The following is a 19,964-nucleotide window of genomic DNA, read 5'->3' as shown; positions in this document are numbered from 1 at the left end:
TCTGCGTCTCCGGGACATTTGCGGGGAGGATGGAGTTTGGGGACACTTTTTGAGGGCTTGAGAAAAGCCTCAGCCCCAAAGCTGTCTCGCTGTGGATGCGGCCAAGAAAGGAGCATCCTGCTCCCAGGGCTCCTTCCGGGCCGGGGAGGGAGGAAAAGCCCGGCCCAGGCACCGCTGCAGGAGGGGTGCGGGTCAGGGGGCAACGAATTGGGGTGACACGCCCCCAGCCCACCCCCCCTGTCCAACTTCACAGCCTGTTGTCTGCTGTCGATTCCGCGGCTTGCGCGGGCAGCAAGAAGCAGAAAACCTGGACTCTGTTTTGTCTTTTTTTTCCCCTATATTTTTTTTTCCTTAATTAAAAAACAAAAAGGAGCCCACCCGAACCCCATCGCATCCCACCAAAATCAAATCTCCCCTGGGAAATGCCCTTGACACGCCGGGAGGAGCCGGTGCCCGCTGTCCGCGTCGGGCCCGGCCCTTCCGCACCCGCGTAAGGGCCGCCCTGGGGGGACGGGGCCGCGCAGGCGGGGGGCGACCGCTGGAGAAGGGCCGGGACGGTCCGGAATCGTTTTCTGGGCACCCACTACAAATAAATATATTGGGGCTTTTTCTTTTCCTTGCCGTTTGATAACATCGTGTTACCGCGCTGTAAAATGGAAAGACGTATTTGTTATTACAACAATATTTTTAATGAGCAGCAAGCGACTTGTCCCAAAGTTAGTACTGCAAACACAAAAGGCATCACTCTGTTTGTAGGTAACACAACGAGCAGTGTATTTTGACTCCGAAACTCTGTTTATTTTTCATTTACGACCCATTGCCAGCGTTTTTATCCCAAACGAAAAGAAAACGCTGAATTATTTTTTCGCAAAGCTGAGTTTTATTTTGATTTCTTTGGCCCGAAATCCTGCCCTCGGCTCTATAAACACGTCGATTTGGGCCAATCTTCAGGAAGCGGAGAGCGATTCTCTCTCGAAATAACCTGACTGGCTGTATTAACACGAGTGGAGGCTCCGGCCGCGGGCAGAGGGCGCAGCCCGTGGAGGGGGGGTCACCATGGGGTGCCTTTGGATAAGCCCCCTGTGGCAGACCCCCAGGAGAAGGGGGGAGAAGGGGAAGGGCAGCCGGCTGAGGTACAGGAAGGGGCGGCCAGAAGTTCAGGGGAAGCCCCCTGGGAGGCGGCCGTAGGGTGGGAATCGGGAACCCCCTCCCCGCCCACCCTCCCGAGGGGGCCCCTGTGGGCCTGGGACCCCTCGCTCGGGGTTACCCAGACTCGGTGCTCCCGGTTGCGAAGGGAAAGGCCCCCCCCACGTCGATCTGCTCCCTATTTGGAGGGGTGTCCGGAGACCCGCTCCAGGGGACCCCCGTGGGGGCCGCTCCGTGCCCGCCGCCCCGCACCGCGGCTGAGCAGAGCGGCAGCGTCCACGACAACGCTTGCTTTATGTACCCCATTTTTTTTCTCTTTCCCTATGAAGCCACACTTCAAAAATTATAAGGAACGGGTTTTATTGATTTTTTTTGTTTGTTTTTATCCACCACAACATTAAGTTTATAACAATATAGGCTGTTTTAAAAATAGGACCGATCCCTAAAGAAAACGAGAGGGCAGAGACTACAACCGAAAGGGGGAAAAAGATTCTAAAATAAAATGAAGAGAAGAAACCAACACAAACCCTTGGGAAGACAGCAAACAATTGTCAGACAACAGGTGAGTAGACACTAAGACAGAGAGAGACTAGAGGTGTCCACTCCTCACTTGATTTCTGCCTATTAAAATCCACATACTCGATGGACTTTAGAAGAAAACTGTACATCATACCAAATAAATTAAAATCACCCTAAAGTTGATTGTCCTTCACTTAAAGCGCCCAGCTCACCGCATCTCCCTTATTTATTCACATAAGCCAGGCTGATGCTTATTCCCGTGCCCTGCTCCTCTCTTCTCACTTTCCTTCACTTTTAATATTTTTTTATTTGTACAACATGAACGAAGGCAATTATACAATGCTAAAAAACCCTTTCCTCACCATTCAAATAAAAGCAGTGCTTTAAGAATCGTCGTATAATATTGCACAGTTCAAAAGTACAAGAATAATAATAATAGTATTACAAAAGAAAGCAAAAGGGTACAGATTTCTTTTTCCCAAAAATGCCAAAATAACTTTACAAGGAAAAAAAAAATCAACCCGACAACTAGGAAAACAAGAATTATAAACAAGAATTTAAAATAGCTAAGTAAACGATAATAAATAAGGTCACTCAAAGCGTGCGGGTGTGTTTAACCGTTCACTTTGAGGCTGTATTTCTTGCTCGTTATAAAGTCCCATGACAGAAACCCAAAGGTAGAAAATGTGGGAAAGCAAAGAGGCAAATCGGTACCGAGCTCTGCTCAAATGAAAAGCCGCAGTCGATGAAGTTTGAGTCACGACAGGATCAGGAGCCTGAACAATTTGGAGGCAGGAGAGGTCCGAAAGCAACAGAAATTCAGCTTCCCGTTAGCATTTGGCAAATCTCGAGGAGTGGCCTGGGAGCTTTTTTTTTTTTTTCTCCTTTTAATTATTATATCTCTTTTTTTAAATTATTTTTTTCTTTTTTTTTTTTTTTTACAAAAATAAAACTAAAGCCACAGAGACCACCGCGGTTTTCGTCCACGTTTACAAAAGGTGTGACAGCTCCAGGGTTCTCTACAAGTTCCCGCTTTCATTTTCCTTATTTTTCTTTCCCTCCCCCCATTTTGTTCTTTCTTTTTATTTTTCCCCCTAAATTTTTCGTGACTTTCCTCCTAGCACCACCCGCTGAGAGGATCCCCCCACCCCGCACCCCTCGCCCACCCCACTCCGGGTGAAACCGCACGAGTGGCTGCAGTACTTACAAGCGGGCCGGTGACTTGCGCGCCTCTCCGCGCCCCTCCGCTCAGCGGCGGACGGGCTCAGACGGGCCGCAGGAGCGGCACGGAGGTCACCACGGGGTGGGAATAGTAGACGGGGTGAGGGAAGGTGAGCAGGGGTTGGGTACCGGGGGCTCCGCCGCCCCCCGCGCCCCCCTCCGCGCCCGAGTTCTCGTGGTAGAGGATGGGGACGCGGACGATGCGCTGCGCGGCGGCGTGGCTGAGGTTGGCCGCCTCCAGCTCGGCTGCCAGCTGCCTCTTCCACTTGTTGCGACGGTTTTGGAACCAAATCTTCACCTGGGTCTCTGTCAGGTGGAGAGAAGCGGCCAGGCCGGCCCGTTCTGAGCTGCTCAGGTAGCGCTTCATGTCGAAGGTGGATTCCAGCTGGAAGACCTGGCTGCGGCTGAACACCGTGCGCGTCTTCTTCTTGCGGCAGGGCTTCTTCTCCGGGCTCTCCTCCCGCTTCTTCCAGTCCTCTGAGCCGCCTTCTTTCTTCGCCTCCTCCGAGTCGCTTTCCTCCAGGACGATCTCGTCGGGGCTCTTGGAGTCCAACTCCTTCTGCTCCACCTCCGCCTTCAGCAGCGGCTCCGGGGAGTCCCGGTCGGTGCCCGAGGCGGGGGATGGATCCCTCAGCACGGATTTCTCGGCGGCTGGAGGGGAAGGGCGAGGGAGGAGGGGGGATAAGGGACACAAAGAGACACCTTCACCACCCGGTCCCCCGCGTCCCGGCGGGGGCAGCGGGACGAACCAGCCGGACCCCCGCATCGCCCCACCGCCGGCCTCCCCCCGTCATCCCGTCGGGGAAGGAGGGAAGGAGGGAGGGGGGAGCGGTACCTTCGGTGCGGGGCAGGTGGGCTCCGGCCGGGGTCAAGGCGTAGGGGTACCACCAGGTCTGGGCGCGCTCCAGGCAGTGGGCGCTCAGGGCGAAGCGCGGCGCCGGGATCTCGAAGCGGGGAAAGGCGAGGTCGCCCACCTGCGAGAGGGCGAAGCCGGCGCCATCCACCGCCGCCTTGCCCGAGGGGGCGAACAGCGCCCGCGGCTGCTTGGGAGACGCCTTGGGGGGGTCGCCGTTGAGAAGGTTCTTGATGTAGAAGGACTCCTTGGGAGGCGGCGGCGGGGCGCTGGGCGGCTCCTGCCCGGTCTCCGGCATCCTCCGGTGCCCGCCCGGCTCCTGTCCGCCGCTGGCCCCGCAGCCCGCGCCCGGCGCGCAGGTGGCGGCTCCCGGCGGCGCGGGAGAGAGGCGCGGCGGGGCGGCGTGGGAGCGCGGCGGCGGGGCCGGCCGGGGGCCCCTCGCATGAGGGGGCGGCAGGGCGGGAGGCCGAGGGGACCCACGCAGCCCGCGGCACCAGGGGGCTGCTGCGGGCAGGCGGAGAGCCGGGGTCGTCGCTGCCGCCGCCGCCTCCCGCCGCCGCTGCTGCTGCGTCAACCTGGCGCCGGATGCTAATGATGAAATCAAAATGTCATCCAAGTTAAACGCGGGGAGCACACGGCGATTGGGCACGCACAATGGCAAATGGGATTAGGCGGGGAGGCAGCCGGGAGGAGAAGGCTCCGCGCAGCCCCTGCCCGCAGCCGCCGCGGCCCCGGCCCCCCCTGCGACGTGCTGCTGTGGCTGGAGGCTACGAGCGCCCGCCCGTTATTGGCTTTATATAGTCCAATTAGGCAGCAAATGAGGACGGGGCTATTAGCACAAAGGGATCCCGGCTCGGCTGAAGCACCACGCGAGCGGCGGGAGGCGAATGGCACGGACCGCGCCGCTCCTGCCACAAAACCTCCCCTCGCCCCGCCGCGCCGCCTCCCCCTCCACCCCCCGCCCCGCACCGGCGGTAACAAAAGCCGCGGGTGCCGGCGGGCAGCGGGCCGAGCCGCGCTGAGCCGGGCTACCTGGCCTCGGAACGGGCGGCACCGTCCGCCGCTCTCCACCAGCCCGGACCTCGCCGGACTCTGCTTTGGGGCAGCAACGACTTTGCGCAAGGCCCCGGTTCGGCGGGCTGCGGGGCGGCAGGAGGGCTCACCCCAGGGTCCACCCGTGTCCTCCCCGCCCCGGGTCTCCCCACGGAGCCCCTTTGCCTCCCGGACCGCGCCGGAGCGGGGGCAGCGGGACACGTCGAGCCGGCGGCAGAGGGGCGGCGGGGCGGGGGCGGCCACTTCCCGGCCTCGGCGGGGGCTCCGGGGCACGGCCCAGCCCGCCCCCCCGGCGCCGTTCCCGGGGTCCGGGCACAGGGCGCCCTCTGCCGGGCCCGCCGCCCCCTCGGGAGCGCAGCGCGGCCCGGGACGGGCGGGCACGGGGCACGGTAACGGAGAGTCATCCCTTCACACCGCACAGCGAATCCCTGGGAAGGCGGCGGTAGGGCCGGGCCGTGACCTCCAGTACAGCTGTAATCCCGCGTGTTGCCCGCGGGTACAGCCCCTGGGCCGGCGGCACTTGGACGGGCAGGTGTGACCCCGGTTTGGAGCTGAATGGGTAACGGAGATCAGCATCGTGATGGGGAAAGGAAAGGAAAGGAAAGGAAAGGAAAGGAAAGGAAAGGAAAGGAAAGGAAAGGAAAGGAAAGGAAAGGAAAGGAAAGGAAAGGAAAGGAAAGGAAAGGAAAGGAAAGGAAAGGAAAGGAAAGGAAAGGAAAGGAAAGGAAAGGTAAAAGGGAAAAGAAAGGGGCAATCAGAGAGAGAAAAGGAAAGAAGGAAAGAAAGGAAGGAGGAAAGATGGAGAAGAGGGCATACCAGCCTCTCGGTTCTGGCGTGCTTCTAAACACTTGAAATACACGTGAGCATGCACTGCAAAAATCTCTCCTGGCACACACAGAGCCGTAGACTCGGAGGTGTGTGCATGTGTATAGCGAGGCAACAATCTCTACATTTAAATAGTTTGATTCCCTGATCAAATATAACTGGTTTCTCTTGCTATTCCCTTCTAAAGACACCCACCTGGCAACATGAAATAAGACATATTTTATCGGAATCAAACTTCTCGATGCTATCCTCAGTAGTTCTGCTTCCCCCCAAACATTTGGGGTCATAAATCCAGGGAAAATTTACACAGACCCAATCATGTTATATTTTTGGCTGCAACAGGCATGATATTTATATACCTTCAGTGTAGATGACGTTTTTTCAGAGCACCATCTCCTATGTGACCATGTCTAGACTGTTGGTGTCATTGCAAAGAGTAGTTTAGACAAGCAGAGAAGTGCAGAAATGAAAAATCAGCAAAGCACATCTCAGGAATAGGGTCTCAGCAATTTATAGGAGTTTACAGAAATATTCTGCTCTTGTTAACAACTGTTAGCAAAGCTCATCGGGAATTTTTCAAACAAATGTTATTTCAGGGGAAATACTCCTCAACTCTGGGGTAAAATGTACAGAAAAATTGAGAGATGGAAAACAGTTTCTATGCAGAAAAGAGCTGACAGTCTAGGACAGTCTAGGACTCTTGCTTATCATATGAGGATCTGGGCTAAAGCTCTTTTTTATCTGTTTGCAGCTCTTACATGAAAAGTCAAGGGTGCAGAGTTCTTACAGAAGACCCCAGTGCATTTTTCCATCTCACCAAAGATTTTTATTTAGATATGAGTCACCAAAATCATTCTGTATTGAAACCCGCACCCTTTTCCATCCATCTTTCACTGCTTTCATAACTAATCCTAATGGAGTCCTAATCCCCTTGTAGTCCCTCAGCATAAACAACTATTCACGGTAGAAAGCCAAGCAGGGACCAAAACCCAAGCCAGCTTCTGAAGATGTTAAATTTCCACTTTTCAATTCTTTATTAAAAAAATAATAAGTCAATGTTCTAAAAGAGCCTTTCTACATCTGTCATTTGCAGCCCATGGGTTTCTCATATATTTATGTATTTTATTTATGCCCCCCCCAGCAATATCTGGACATTAGAGACTAGTATTGACCACTCTGGCCACCAGTGATGATGGAGCTGAGTGGATTTTGTTGCAATCTTGCTTTCATTTCTGTTTCTAGACCCGCACTCATACCATTCCATTGTAAACAGATAATTATTGTTTCATTAGCGTTCCAATTCAGAATTAATTGGCTAATTTACACGTGGATCAATTGTATAAATGTGATGTTTGTGATAGGTGCTTGATATGATTTAAAGTAATTGTTTATTTTCAGGTTTTGGCTTGCATTCTATTGCAAAGTGATTTATCTCCTTATTTATCCCGTCTCAGCACTGCCTCTTCTTTTTCATTATTTTTCTAAAGAGCTCTTGCTAAGCTGAAGCACGAATCTGTGCTGTGTGACTCTGTGGTGTCCTGCTTATATTATCTCCAAAAAGCCCTACCTTACAGCCTGCAGATGCTCCACGCTCACAGAACCCTGCCCCAACAGCCCTGTTCGCCTGGCAGAAGTTCCCCACTGCAACCGTATTTCACACAGATTCTTCTACCATCTTTATAGCTGTCATCCCCGAGTTTCCCACTGTACCACAGGTGACAAACACCTGTCACTCTGGGTTCGGTTTCCTTTTTTCCATCCCGATGGGGCTGAGGAAAGCACAGTTCTCTGTTCCCCTGCTCCTTCGATTTTCCAGCTGCGCAGGACCGCAGCCAGGACTTGCGGAGCAGAAGCGGTGAAGTTGTATCCGTGTCTGCTCTTTTTGGCCATGGCAGGATCTTCTCTTACTCAGCCAGCCATGCCTTTGCAAAAGAAGGCACTGGCCAGCCAAATGTCTCTCTTTTAGACCAGCGCTGTGCCCTACTGTAGATGTTTGCAGCATTTGGCTTTGCAGCACTTATAGGGAAAGAGTAATTCATCAAGGCACTGCTTAACTACATGGCTAACTTCAAACTTTCTTCTGCAGGGAAGTGCTGAAATACCACTGTGCGTAAGGATTTAGGTGTTCAGAGAGAGAAGAGAGAAGGGATGAGAACACAGAAAACACTCAGAAACACTTATTTCCCAGGAAATTGAAATTAGTTCTTCCACCATCAGATTTTAGAGCTGCTGTTATGCTGTTCAGGCAGCTATAGACAATTTTGTGAATGTCAAAGATTAACTACTGTAGAGTTTGAGCCCCTGTCAATGGCTCTCCCCTTCCTACTGCAAACCATTACACACTATCAGGGCCTTTGTAAATTCTGAGTTATTCAGAAACATCGCATTTCTCTGTCATTCTTTCAATTGCTTCTTCTGAAACACATGACAGGAAACAAACTGAGGTTATCCAGAAAAAGGATGCTATTTTTTCATCAAAAGGAATGTCTGTTGCAGGATGTATTTGATAGGGATGTTTTATTCAAGACTAGAAAAACTACAAGCGGGTTATGCTTTGTAACCTATCTCAGGTTTCACTTGGTTGAGTGTAGCAGGGTGTATGTGATGTGTGTGGGTGGGGAGGGATTTTGGAACGGTTAAAGTTGTTCCCTTATTATGCCTTACAATGGCATTTTTGTATCTTTAAATGGAAGGCTTTGTAAGTCTCTGTTTTCCGGCAGTTTCCTGGTGAGCTGAGAGTCTTCCCTGACAAATATTAGAGCCTTGTAGAGCTGCAAGAAAGTAGGTTGTTTAATTTACGAGACTTTTATTTCTGAGGCTGATCACAGCCCTGTCTGACTCACAAAGATATCATTTTTACAGGAAAGAGGAAAAATTTCTAGGTTGTGACATTTTTGTGAAACAAGTGCTGTTGCAAATACCCTGTAATCTGAAATAAATCCACGGGGACAGAACTGATGGGCAAATGATGTGGTCTAAGTACAGTCTTCATCTCATACAGCACTACACCTGTGCTCTATATAACGTGATGTGACGCTCTGAAGTGATCACAAACTCACACAACGTGTCCTTTGCTTTTGTTATTGTGACTTGCCCACTAGTCTAGTTTCTAGGAAGTCTTATCGTCTTTGTGTTGATATTAGTCAAGCGGGCACAATTTATCACTTTCACAAGTGAAGTCACAGAACAGAGGTCAGCTAACTATACTGGAGAAAATATCTTGTGAAAAGTATCATTGGAGGATTTCAAGCCAACACATGTGCTGTTCTTTGACATCTCATCCAAATATAAGCTTTGCTGGAACTCGTCTTACTTGTTTCAGAATATGACATGACAGAAACACCCAAAGAACAATGGATAGGTGGTAGCTTTGCAGCTTGTCATTCTAAATCTGAAGACTGGTGCTTCTATACCAAGTTTTAAACTATGAGGTATCATGTAGAATGTTTAAAAAAATCAAAATAAACAGTGTAAATATCAGCACTGGTGAAATCCTAAAGAAGCAGATCTCTTTGTGGCCACAAATACCTTATTTATGATAATCCATGAGTGTCCTGGAAGCACACCTGAAAAGCACTGAGTAGTTTCAACTCCTACTGAAATGAAAAATTGCTGCAAAGCTGTATGGTGAATGTTCCACTGGCCTGGCTAGAAAAGAGGTGTTACAATCCACAGACAAACAGAGCAGAATAGATCCAATGCTTGTATGCACAGCAGCCAGACAATGTGCAGTTTTAGGAGTTCTTAAATAATCATTGATTTCAAAAGTGTTACAGCCCATTGACTCAAAAATCAGCCACTTCTAAAGGCTCTCATGTTCATATCAGAGATCCTTGACAATTGTACAAGTTATGCTGAACATACATTCTCAACATGAGCTGTATTTTGAATTTTATTAAAAGATCCTGAGATTGCCCTAATTTCCTTAATAACTTTTGTTATAAATGGCATGACAGTCTGAACCAGCTTGTCCTGAGTCAGCAGATCCCCAAAATAGCTTGTGGTTTTGCAAAATAAATGAATGATGGGGCCATTTTGTGCTTCCATAAGAGCTTCTTTGTCGAGACCTTGGTGTGCTTTGCACTTATTAATGACCCTGTCTTGCCTGCCAGTCCCCAGGGAAGCTCAATGTTTCAGGAATCCCAAGAAGCCCAAGAGATGTGCACACCACAAGAGGCTCCTTCTCCCTCTCGGCTGGGGCATCAAAAGGACATCTTGTCTTCAGATATGCAGACAGCTCAGGTACTCACATCACTCCCACGGTGCACAGATTCTGCTCTGCCAGTTGTGCAAAATAGGAGCAGAGAAAAGAAGGTTTCTGGGCTTCTTTCCCTATGTTTCTGTACATTCCAGGAAAAACGTCCTAGATAATGAAGTTCCTTATTTCCACTATCTCTAAATTATTATAAGGGCTCAAACACACATTGTAAAGATCAGAGGCCAAAAAATGACTGCACTAGGGTAAGAGTTATTTCCTCCAAAGCCAAATTCCAAACCATCCTTCTTTAGGTCACAGCTTTACATTTACATAGCATACATTGCTTCTTTTTTTGTTTGTTTGTTTTGTTTTAATGCTTGAAAAATAAGAAATCTATTAGGAAGGCAAGCATTACACAGAAAATATTTTAAATACATTTAATTAAACACTAGAATTTTATATCAGAAATCAATTAGTTATAAGCTTGATTAAACAATGCTGGTGGAGAGCAGAAGGACTAAATCCACCACTGTGCAAACTCTCCAATGCACAAATGCTTACTCAGCTTCATCAGCATTGTAGCCACCATAGTTACACCACCCTTTTCTGCATAATGGGAGATGGTCTTTGACATTAAGCCACAGAGACCTGACCAGTTCAGCCTCACAGTCTAGAATGGTGGCTTGAAACTACCTCCTCATCCAGCGATATGAGAAGTGACCGTGATGCACTAACAGAGCTAGCTAGGAACCAAGGAAGACCTTTTCACCTTATTTTACACTAGGAAGATTTTTGGCTTGTCTCTAAGGATCCATGAATAATACCAGAAAAAAAAAAAAAAAAAAACAACGAAAGAGGACTGAGTACGATTTAACATCTTGTTCAAGGTGGGAGATAGGGCAAATAATAATAATAATAATAATACTACTACAAAAGGCAGAAAATGGAACAACTTCAACTTGGCATATGTATTAAATGTAATACATTTAAGTACTGTGTGGTATCTACAGAGCAATAGATTTGTCAAAATAATGATAATCCTTACACATTAAGCAAACACTAGCTGTTTCTCCTCAGCAGCCTGATGTGTCTTCTTACCATGTGTTGTCATTCCCAGAGTATGAGAACTAAGTTACTTGTGTCATGCTGTCACAAACTCCAAAACAAACAAACAAACAAAACCAACCAAACCACCAAAAAAACAAAAGCTTTTTAGTATATTTCCATTTTCTCTAGATCACTGTTGCCTTAAATATTCCAGTCAGGACAACTGTATACAATACACATCATGCTGCCATGAGAAGTTCGTTATGCATTGCTGTGCCTGAAAGCTGCAATGGGGTGAAGAAAAAATGATATGCTAAAAGGCTCTAGGGCAAATGTGCAGATGATACCTCTGCTTTTTGTTTGTTTGCTTGTTTATTGACAGCAAGGGCTGGTATGAATGAGAGGATAAGGCACTCTCTCTCTAGTTAGAGATTATGATTTTATTTTGTTCCAAAGACTATGCTTGTAAAGCACTGAAGCTGATCAGAGATTGCAGAACACTGATCAGAATTTCCAGATGTCCTTGATAATGCCCTTCACCTTCATAATCAAGCTCTGAAATGATAATATATTGATTGGAACGCTCCACAGCAGTATGACACACAGAGCGTTATTGATAAGCAGCTCTGAAATTTTCAGGTGACAAACAAGGGCTGGAGAGGAGATTAAAACAGGAATGCCAATCTTTGCCTGTGTAACTTAGGTTACGTATGATAATCTTGCCAAAATATTTCTGCTTTTGTCTGGGAACAGATTCCCATCTTAATTTGTGGAGAATTATTGCTATTACTATTATACTAATAGAACTAATATCAATGTACCAATGCCACTATCGATGCCAATACTATACAGCAATGAGTAGTTGTACCACCACATGCTTTCCCCGCGCGTCCCTTCAGCACCACGGACAGCGCCGGCGGCGGGCGGGGCGCGGAGCGATGCGCGGAGCGATGCGCGGGAGCGCCCGCACGCTGAGTGGCTGCATCCCAGGGGGAAAAAGGAGCATTTGAGACTTGCTGCTAGTGTCAAAGCTCCCGAAGAACAAAATAATGAACTGCATATAAATCCTGAGAGTACGAGGTAAAACCTGGACCCTTTGTCTGCTGTGCCCTGAGCCTTCACAGGCAAATTCATCTTCCCCCTGTGCTGGGCACTGGGGAGGCTGCACCTCGAATCCTGGGGTAGTTTTGGGCCCCTCACAACAAGAAAGACATTGAGGTGCTGGAGCGAGTTCAGAGAAGGTAACAGTGAAGGGTCTGGAGTACAAGTCATAAGAGGAGCGTTTGAGGGACCTGGAGGGTTCAGCCTGGAGAACAGAAACTGAGGGGAGACCTCCTGATCTCTGAACTGCCTGAAAGCAGCTTGGAGCATGGAGGGGGTTGGTCTCTTCTCCCAAGTAACAAGTCATAGAACAAGAGAAAATGGCCTTAAGTTGTGCCAGAGGAGGTTTAGACTGGATATGAGGAAAAAATCTTCCTGGAAAGGGTTGTCAATCACTGGAAGAGGCTGCCCGGGGCAGTGGTGGAGTCACCATCGCTGAAGGTGTTTCAAAGACACATATATGATGTTCTCAGGGACATGGTTTAGAGCCAGAGTTAGGTTGTGGTTGGACTAGATGATCCTGAGAGTCTTTTCCAACCAGCATGATTCTATGGTTTATTTTAACATTGAAGCATTTTATAAGAAGACATGGAAATTGTTTCCCTTTCCAATAGTGCTGGCGCATTGCCCTGTTTTTTCTCCAGGTGGTATTTTTTTTACTTCCTAGAGATATATCAAAGTTTATGCTGTATGTGTAACTTGGAGGAGATGGAAAAGACATTGACAATATTAATTGTTTCATAAATAGCATCAGCTAGGGTACGCTTTTTATATCCTTGGTTTAAACCTTGTTACTGAAAAACCAATACTCTGCCATTTGTTTATACTTTTCTTGGCATACAAGGCAGATATATTAGAGTGAATGAAGCTAATAAAAGGCTACAGGCAGCATTTTCCACACTCGACTTCTAGGCATGGCCTCTATTTCAAAAGAAAACTGTCTTTTCTTTTGGAAGATTATAATCATTCCATCTCCCTGTAGAAATGTATGAAGAACCAGAAATTACAAAGGACCAAATAGAAAGGACCCTTTGCTTTTACGTGAGCACTTCTTCACACAAGCAATTCCAACCCCCAGTGGTGTGGGGTCTCTGAGGCAAAGGCTCAGCATGAAAAATACCTCTTTCCTGCAGTGGCTTTATTTGGATCCAGAAAGTTAGTTGCAGAGCAAGGTGTTCTAAGCATGGAAGGAGGAGCTGCAAACTCTCTCAAAGGCAATGCATGATCAATAGTTTCAGACAATGAAAATGCTCTGCAAATTAATTATGAGAGATCTTGCGAAAGTTTTCCATTCAAGCAATGGTAAAAGAAATAAGTGAAAAATCTGTTTGTGTTGCAAACATTTTACTCCTTGCAGTCCTTTTATTTCTTTTACTCAGCATTTTAGTCCCTGCAGGAAGGAACGAGGAGGTAGGTTATGGTGGCTTTACCTCTGCTTCCACTAAAAAAAGATTATCATGTTCTGTGCAGTGTCACATGTGAAAGAAATACAAATCTTGCACATATTTTAAGCAAGAGTTCAATGCTATTGTGTTCTGCTGAATCAATGTTATAGGGTTGGGAAGATACATAGCACAACAGAAACTGAGGGCTGGGATATAGGAACTCAGGCAAAGAAGGAAGGAAGAAAATGAGATCTCAGTGTTCAATATTCCTGGAAATTTAATAGAAATTTGTGAAAATAAGCTATGCATATTTTTTCATAGAGTGAAACAGCTTCACTGCAGTATTGAGTCGCTGCTGCAGGATACCAAGAGCAACAGTAATCCTTAAAACATTTGCTATAGGGGCTCCCAAGGTTTCACCTCACTCCATGCACAGGGAATGCAAAGCCTGATCTCCTGGTTTTAAAAGCAGTTCTGCATGGATCATCTCCTATAACTTCAGGAAGTTTCTGTGCAGATTCAAAAGTCTGGTCCTGTGGTAGAGGCATAAAATTCATTACACCAAGGCATGGTCCTTTCTCTGTTTCATTTTAGCTCCAGACTGGAGGAGGCTTTTGACCAGCAGCAATATTTATTCCATACTTCCTTGTTCCTCAGACTACAGTAAATCAGAGGTATCTGACTTCAGCATCTCACAGGCCCAGAAAGTTTTTAAGAAGATTAGAAACTAGCTGAAGAACACAGAGAAAGAAGAGCTGTAGTGGGGGCACTGGTGGAGGCCTGTGTGGTACCAGATGTCAAAGAAAAGCAGAGCCCAGACTTTTTATTTGCTTCCCAAGCAGCGCACCCAGGGAGAGTCTCTGCACACCCAGTCTTCAGAGGTACCTGGACCTGACTGTCAGTCACCTGCATGCATGAAGAAAGCACTAAGAATAAATGTTGTCTGGAAGGTGTTTTCACTCATTGCCAATTGTGTATTGTAGCTTATCCTTATGATGTGTGTAGCAGTCATACTTGGCAAAAGATCAAAAAGTTCAGCTTGATTTCACAGGCTGGAGCAGGTGTCATAGAATCAGAGAATAGAATCAGAGAATAGATTGAGTTGGAAGGGATCTTCAAAGCTGATCCAGTGCCACCCCTGCCATGAGCAGGGACATCTTCAGCAGCTCAGGTTGCTCAGAGCCCCGTCCAGCCTGGCCTGGGATGTCTCCGGGGATGGTTCATCCACCACCTCTCTGGCCAACCTGGGCCAGTGTTTCACCATCCTAAATCTTTCTGTGACCGGCAGGAACTGATCAGGTGCAGGGAAGAGCATTTGGGCCCCCCAAGAACTTGTACATTTTAAAGAGGCTTGTTTCACTGCAGTTTCAGTCCCAGCAGTGCCACAAGAAGTGATGTTCAAAGCGCGTCCTTTTCCAGTTGCTCTGAAAGACCTAGACAGAAACCAAAGGAGAATATTTCTTCATCAGTGCGAGAAACAAACAAACCAACAAACCAACAAACAAACAGACTGGCAGTCTCTGTGTAAAAGTATTTATCTTGGTCATGTTCATCTTGCTATTAGACTCTAATTTCTAGCTCCAGTGTTAGATAACAATGTGCATGCCAGCCACAGTAGCAAGGCTGACACAGCAACACACTTTTGCCACCCATAACATCTGTCGAGCTCATCTGAAATACCACAACCAAATCTCATTGCCAGCAATGCACGTGTTTGCCTTTCTCCTCAACCTGCCAATTCTAATGACTCGCAATTAAATAAAAGCCTTCCTCATGCTCCGGGTCTCCCTGCCCATCCTCCCTCGGAGGCTACGACTTTAATTTTGCCCTATCTCATTCTCACGGCAGCAGACTGTTATGGCAGGCAGCAGGATTATGACTCATCACGTACTGTGGGAAGTAATGACGATCCAAAAAGCAAACGGAGATGGGCAGTGAAGGAGAAATCACTTATGCAAATAGAAATATTTTCAATAATGATCAACAGCGTGAGAAAGAATATGGGGAAAATTACATTAGGCAGAGTAGCTTCATTTTTTAAATGTTCCCTAAGTGCTAGAAATCTTCCCATCTTCATTTTTCCCTTTAAACTCTGTCATTTGTACAGCCTATTAACCTTTAACTTTATGACTATCCTAACGTGAAATACTGGCAGCATTTAAGTCTGAGAATACTCGAGACCTACCTTCCTGGTTGGCAACAGAGGTGAAGCACTTTCTTTTAAATCAGTCATTTTTAATATCAGTCATATGCACACAGCTATTTTTAGATTCACGTGCTGGTGTTACTTATAATAAATGTTCTACAGACTCCAGTTATCTTTCCTTAGAGGTCTTAGGTCTTAAAGTTTCCTTCTTGCCTGGCCTCTCCCAGTTCATCACCCTAACTGTAGTCTTCAATTCTGCTCCAAAGTAAAAGTGCAAAACTAATTAAATCACTTTCCTTCAAACTCCCTCTTTTTTGTTCTTAAAAAGACAGTGTAAAATCAATTATTTTTGTTTACAAGAGCTGCTGAGAAGTGAAGCAGAGGCTGAGACTTCATTGTCTGAAGCACTAAACCACTGTTACTCTGGCCAGTTCTGCCCTGAAGACACAGCAGTTGTGATGGGGCAGGGGAAGGACAGGTGATGAAGTGACTTCCAAAAGGTGGTCAAGACAAAGTGGCTCATCTGGATGGCATGTGCTGGGGCCATATCGATTACACCTGCGGCAGGGGATATAAGTGGTTTAATGCAGAGCTTGTGTGGTTTTAATTGTTACCATTAGTTCAAACCATAAGAGTAACAAGGGCTGCTGAGACCTGAGGACAGGAACTTCCGTCATTTATATCTAAATCTCAGCAATTAAATAGCACCTGGGGATTAGAGGGGACGATCTATTGGGAAGTTCTCTAATGCCTGCCCTGCTGCCTTCCTCTGGGGCTGGACACGGCCCTACCATGGGGCACCACCGTGGGCTGGGAGAACTTCCAAAAAGAGGTCTCAGTTGGAAAGAACAGACCAAGTTGTTACACCAATGGCTGAGAAAATGTTGCCTCAGAGCTGAATCACCAGAATTTATTTGCACAGAGTCTTCCCCATTTCCCTTGTGCCTTTAGACTTGGCAAACCATCAAAAAGCTCAGCAGGGAGTCCTGAAACAATGCTTAAAAGAGGAGCCCACACTTCTCTCCTTAATCAGAAAATATCCAGCCCCAAGGAGCAAGACAGTCACTGTGGTGGCGCTGACTGCCCAGTTGGCTGCCCCAGGTACAGGATGAAGCCCACGGCTGCACGAAATCTCTCTGGCAGCTCCTATGTCCAGCACTCCCTTCTTGAGTGAAGGACATGGGCAAGGGACTTGGATTTCAGCTGTGCCAAAGGTTTGGACCTGGAGGTTTTACTCTGATGCAAACTCTTTCCTAAGCTTTCACTCCTCAGAAGAGATAGATAGATAGATAGATAGATAGATAGATAGATAGATAGATAGAAAGAAAGAAAGAAAACCCACCTCTTAGGAGGTCTTCTGCTCTCCGGACTGTTCTTCTGAACCTGGAAAAGGTCTGGCCTCTTCCCGGCTAACACTGAAATTGCAGGCTTGATTTGGGTAGAAGTGATCAACCACCAGCCCAGGCTTAACAGGGGTTTTGACAGGCTTTTTGACCACAGAACAAATTAAACCAAGGAAAATAGGTACTCAGAACACTGAAGGATTTAAGCAAGACTTGGTCAAAGGAGAAAGTGCAGAGTTAAGCTTGTTCTTGCGTCCTATGTATACCCTGTCCTGCACAGTGCTCCAGCCTGTCCTTTCCACTCATATGAATGGATTTGTATGGTGGCAGAGGAAGCAAACAGCACTTATGTCAGTGTCTACAGATAGGTCTGGACTTTGCAACAGCCAGCAGGGACAGCTGGAAGTGCCACCACCCCCAGCACAGCCAGAACACCTGTGCATAGCTCTGCCCTAGGGATCCCCACCACCTCCTGCTCCACGGGGCCTGAGGAACGTCCCCAAAACTTCAGCAGGATTCAGCCATCTCGTCACGGAGCTGCTTTTCTAAACTCCAGCTGGGCTTAGAAACACGTTTAATTTAGGCGCGCTCTTGGGCCCTATTGATTTTAATGTAACAATCATATGTTCAAAACTTAGCATGTGTTTAATTGCTCTGGTGAATAACAGCAGAGTGATGCCGGTGCTCACGTCTTGCTGACCTGGCAAGAGAATCAGGACGACGACATTTGTCCCAAACCTGAAATCAGATGGTCCCAAATTCTTGTTTATATTTCAGAAAGAGATATAGTTTCCTAGAAAGAAGGGAAGTACAAATGAATTTGGAAGGGAAACTATGTAAAGCTTCTTGTTCATTTAGCTCCTACTCTCAGTTATTTCATTTTTGGCATTTACCTAAAGTTTTCATCTTTCCAAGTCTTGTTTTATGGTTAGTATAAGGCCAGCCTGAAAGATAATATATTGTGACTGTTATATTATTTATTTCAAAGCCACGTTATTGATTATTGCACGCTGAAAATGACAAATGGCATCTGAGAAAGGCACGGTCAGCGAGTTCTATTAAAGAAATGATAGTATTGCTCATGGATTCTTAAAAGGTTCAGTTTAGGTACTTTATAGGTTTATATCCATCACTATTTAATGACCAAATGATGAAAAATACGAGTCACGGGAACAATTTCTTTCTGTTGCAGTTTTACGTTTAAGCAGTTAGCAAAATAAGAGAAATTTTTTGGGCTACGGGTTTAGGCACCCAGAGCTTGTAGCACATAATCTAGTAATGAGCTTGATTATTTTAAAGGCGATGATTTAACATAGGTGACTATTGCACACCTGGAGCACACCGGAGTGGGTCAAATCCTTCCTCTGCAGTGCTGGTAGGTATGTGGTGGTGGTGGGACATTGTTAGGTGGGGTATGCAGGGGTGAATTGTGTTATACACCCCACCAAGGCACCCACCTGGGCCCTGGGCACCTGGAGGAGCCCCACTGACCCTCCAGAGCTCAATGTCAGGGCAAAAGCTCAGGGAAATTCCCAATTTCCTAGTGACCCACTGTCAGCATGTTCCCACCAGGCGGGACAGATTAGTGTGGGGATGGGGTCACCCTGGAAGAGCAAAATGACATTAGAGAGTGGGATCCCATCCCAGGGCAGTCCTGGTGTCCATGGTTCCCTTTCCTGCAGGAGTCAGAGTGGGATTTGGCCTATTTTCCCCATATTTAACCCCACAAGCTCAAGCTGGAAGCTCAGCAAGCATTTTTTTTTGTTTGTCACAGGTATAAAAGGCTCTCTTTTCACTCTTATTCTCTTAGAGCCATCTGTTCGAAACACTTTCAAAATGACGGCAATTAGAGATAAGAGCTAATAATGCTCCAACCTGCACGCTGAGAAATGCCATTTAATCGCTATTGGCTTGGCTGGCAAATAAGGAGCAGCATCCGACTGGACAAGGGTGATAAAGCTCCCATGCCGGCTCAAATGAAGAGCCCAGCTGCAGTGTTTGCCACCGTGAATTGTAGCTGCAAGACCTGTAATCTGGCCTAAAGAGCTGATATAAATCCAGCAAAATAAATCTTCCGCTACTGCCTGTGGTTTCACGCTGCCTTAACTCAACTCTTTTACCTAATCTCTGACCTTCCTTTGTAATTTTTCATATTTCCCAGGTAAAACTCAGGGTGCTCATTAGCGGGAAGCTGAGCCAAGAGCACCGAGGAGTTCACGCTTTGTCCGGAGGGATTTAAACTGGGCTGCGCTGGGGCGTGCTGGTGGGAAATCTCTGGCAAGCCCGGTGATGCTCTGCACTTAATTTCACAGCGGCAGGAGCATCACTCTATTTTCTTCTCATACATCCTTGTGACAAAAAAGAATGCTGTGAAATCACACCCAGAACTTAGGAGGAGGGGTGGAAGGTGCTCTCCCCCCAACAGCTGCAGCCGCGCTCCCCGGCAGGTGCAGAGGGGCAGGATCCAAGCGCAACGGTCTGTCTCAAAATGACCCGGCGCACGCCTGTAAATTAAAGGATGCCAGCAACTGACGGGGAAAGGTTTTTTAATTCCAAAACAAATCTCCCCCTCAGATGACAGTCGTACTTAGCAGGTTTAATCTTAAAGCAAATATTTTGTGTTCAGCTGATAAACCTTTCAAACCCAGGAATTAATAACAGAAGCGGCGACTCCACCTGAATTACAAAGTTTATGCAATCTTTAAGAGCAACGCTAACATCTTGCAGCCAGCGCCAATAAAATAAATAAATAAATAAATAAAAGCAACCGCCACTTTCAGTCAGCGTGTTGTGACACAATATTTGCCATCCCCGAGCAGGCGGAAAACCAAAATCCTTCCACCTGCCAATTTTATCCTTCTCTATTTGGCAAACATATTTTGCGATGATGTATAGAAAACATGAGGAAAAAGGCGGGGGCCGGGCTGGAGAGCAGCAGATGTCTGCTGGGAGCCACCCATAACTGTACCTATAACTTGGCAGACTCTGTGTGCTGAGGTCCTGAATCGCACCTTGCACGTTTTATGTAATTCACCCTCAGTTTTTGGTTGTGCGTGTCTAGATACCCACGGAGGCCGCCTGTTCTTTGCCTGCACATGCTGAGATGCTGCCCGCTGCTCCCATCCTT

General features: G+C 47.3%; 1 protein-coding gene across 1 annotated transcript; it reads right to left on the bottom strand.

Annotated features, from left to right (window-relative positions):
• Nucleotides 1-2,929: 2,929 nt before the first annotated feature.
• On the bottom strand, nt 2,930-4,037 carry HMX3 (H6 family homeobox 3; the record flags this gene model as incomplete). Its single annotated transcript, XM_082053846.1, has 2 exons — nt 2,930-3,537; nt 3,722-4,037. 2 exons carry the CDS (start codon nt 4,035-4,037, stop codon nt 2,930-2,932), a joined length of 924 nt encoding a protein of 307 aa, XP_081909972.1.
• Between the last annotated feature and the right edge of the window lie 15,927 nt (nt 4,038-19,964).

The sequence above is a fragment of the Streptopelia decaocto genome, assembly GCF_964273445.1.
Source record: "Streptopelia decaocto genome assembly, chromosome: 5".
NCBI classification, from domain to species: Eukaryota; Metazoa; Chordata; class Aves; order Columbiformes; family Columbidae; genus Streptopelia; species Streptopelia decaocto.
Note: the sequence above shows the minus strand (reverse complement) of the source record. Positions and strands in the feature narration are given on the sequence as shown.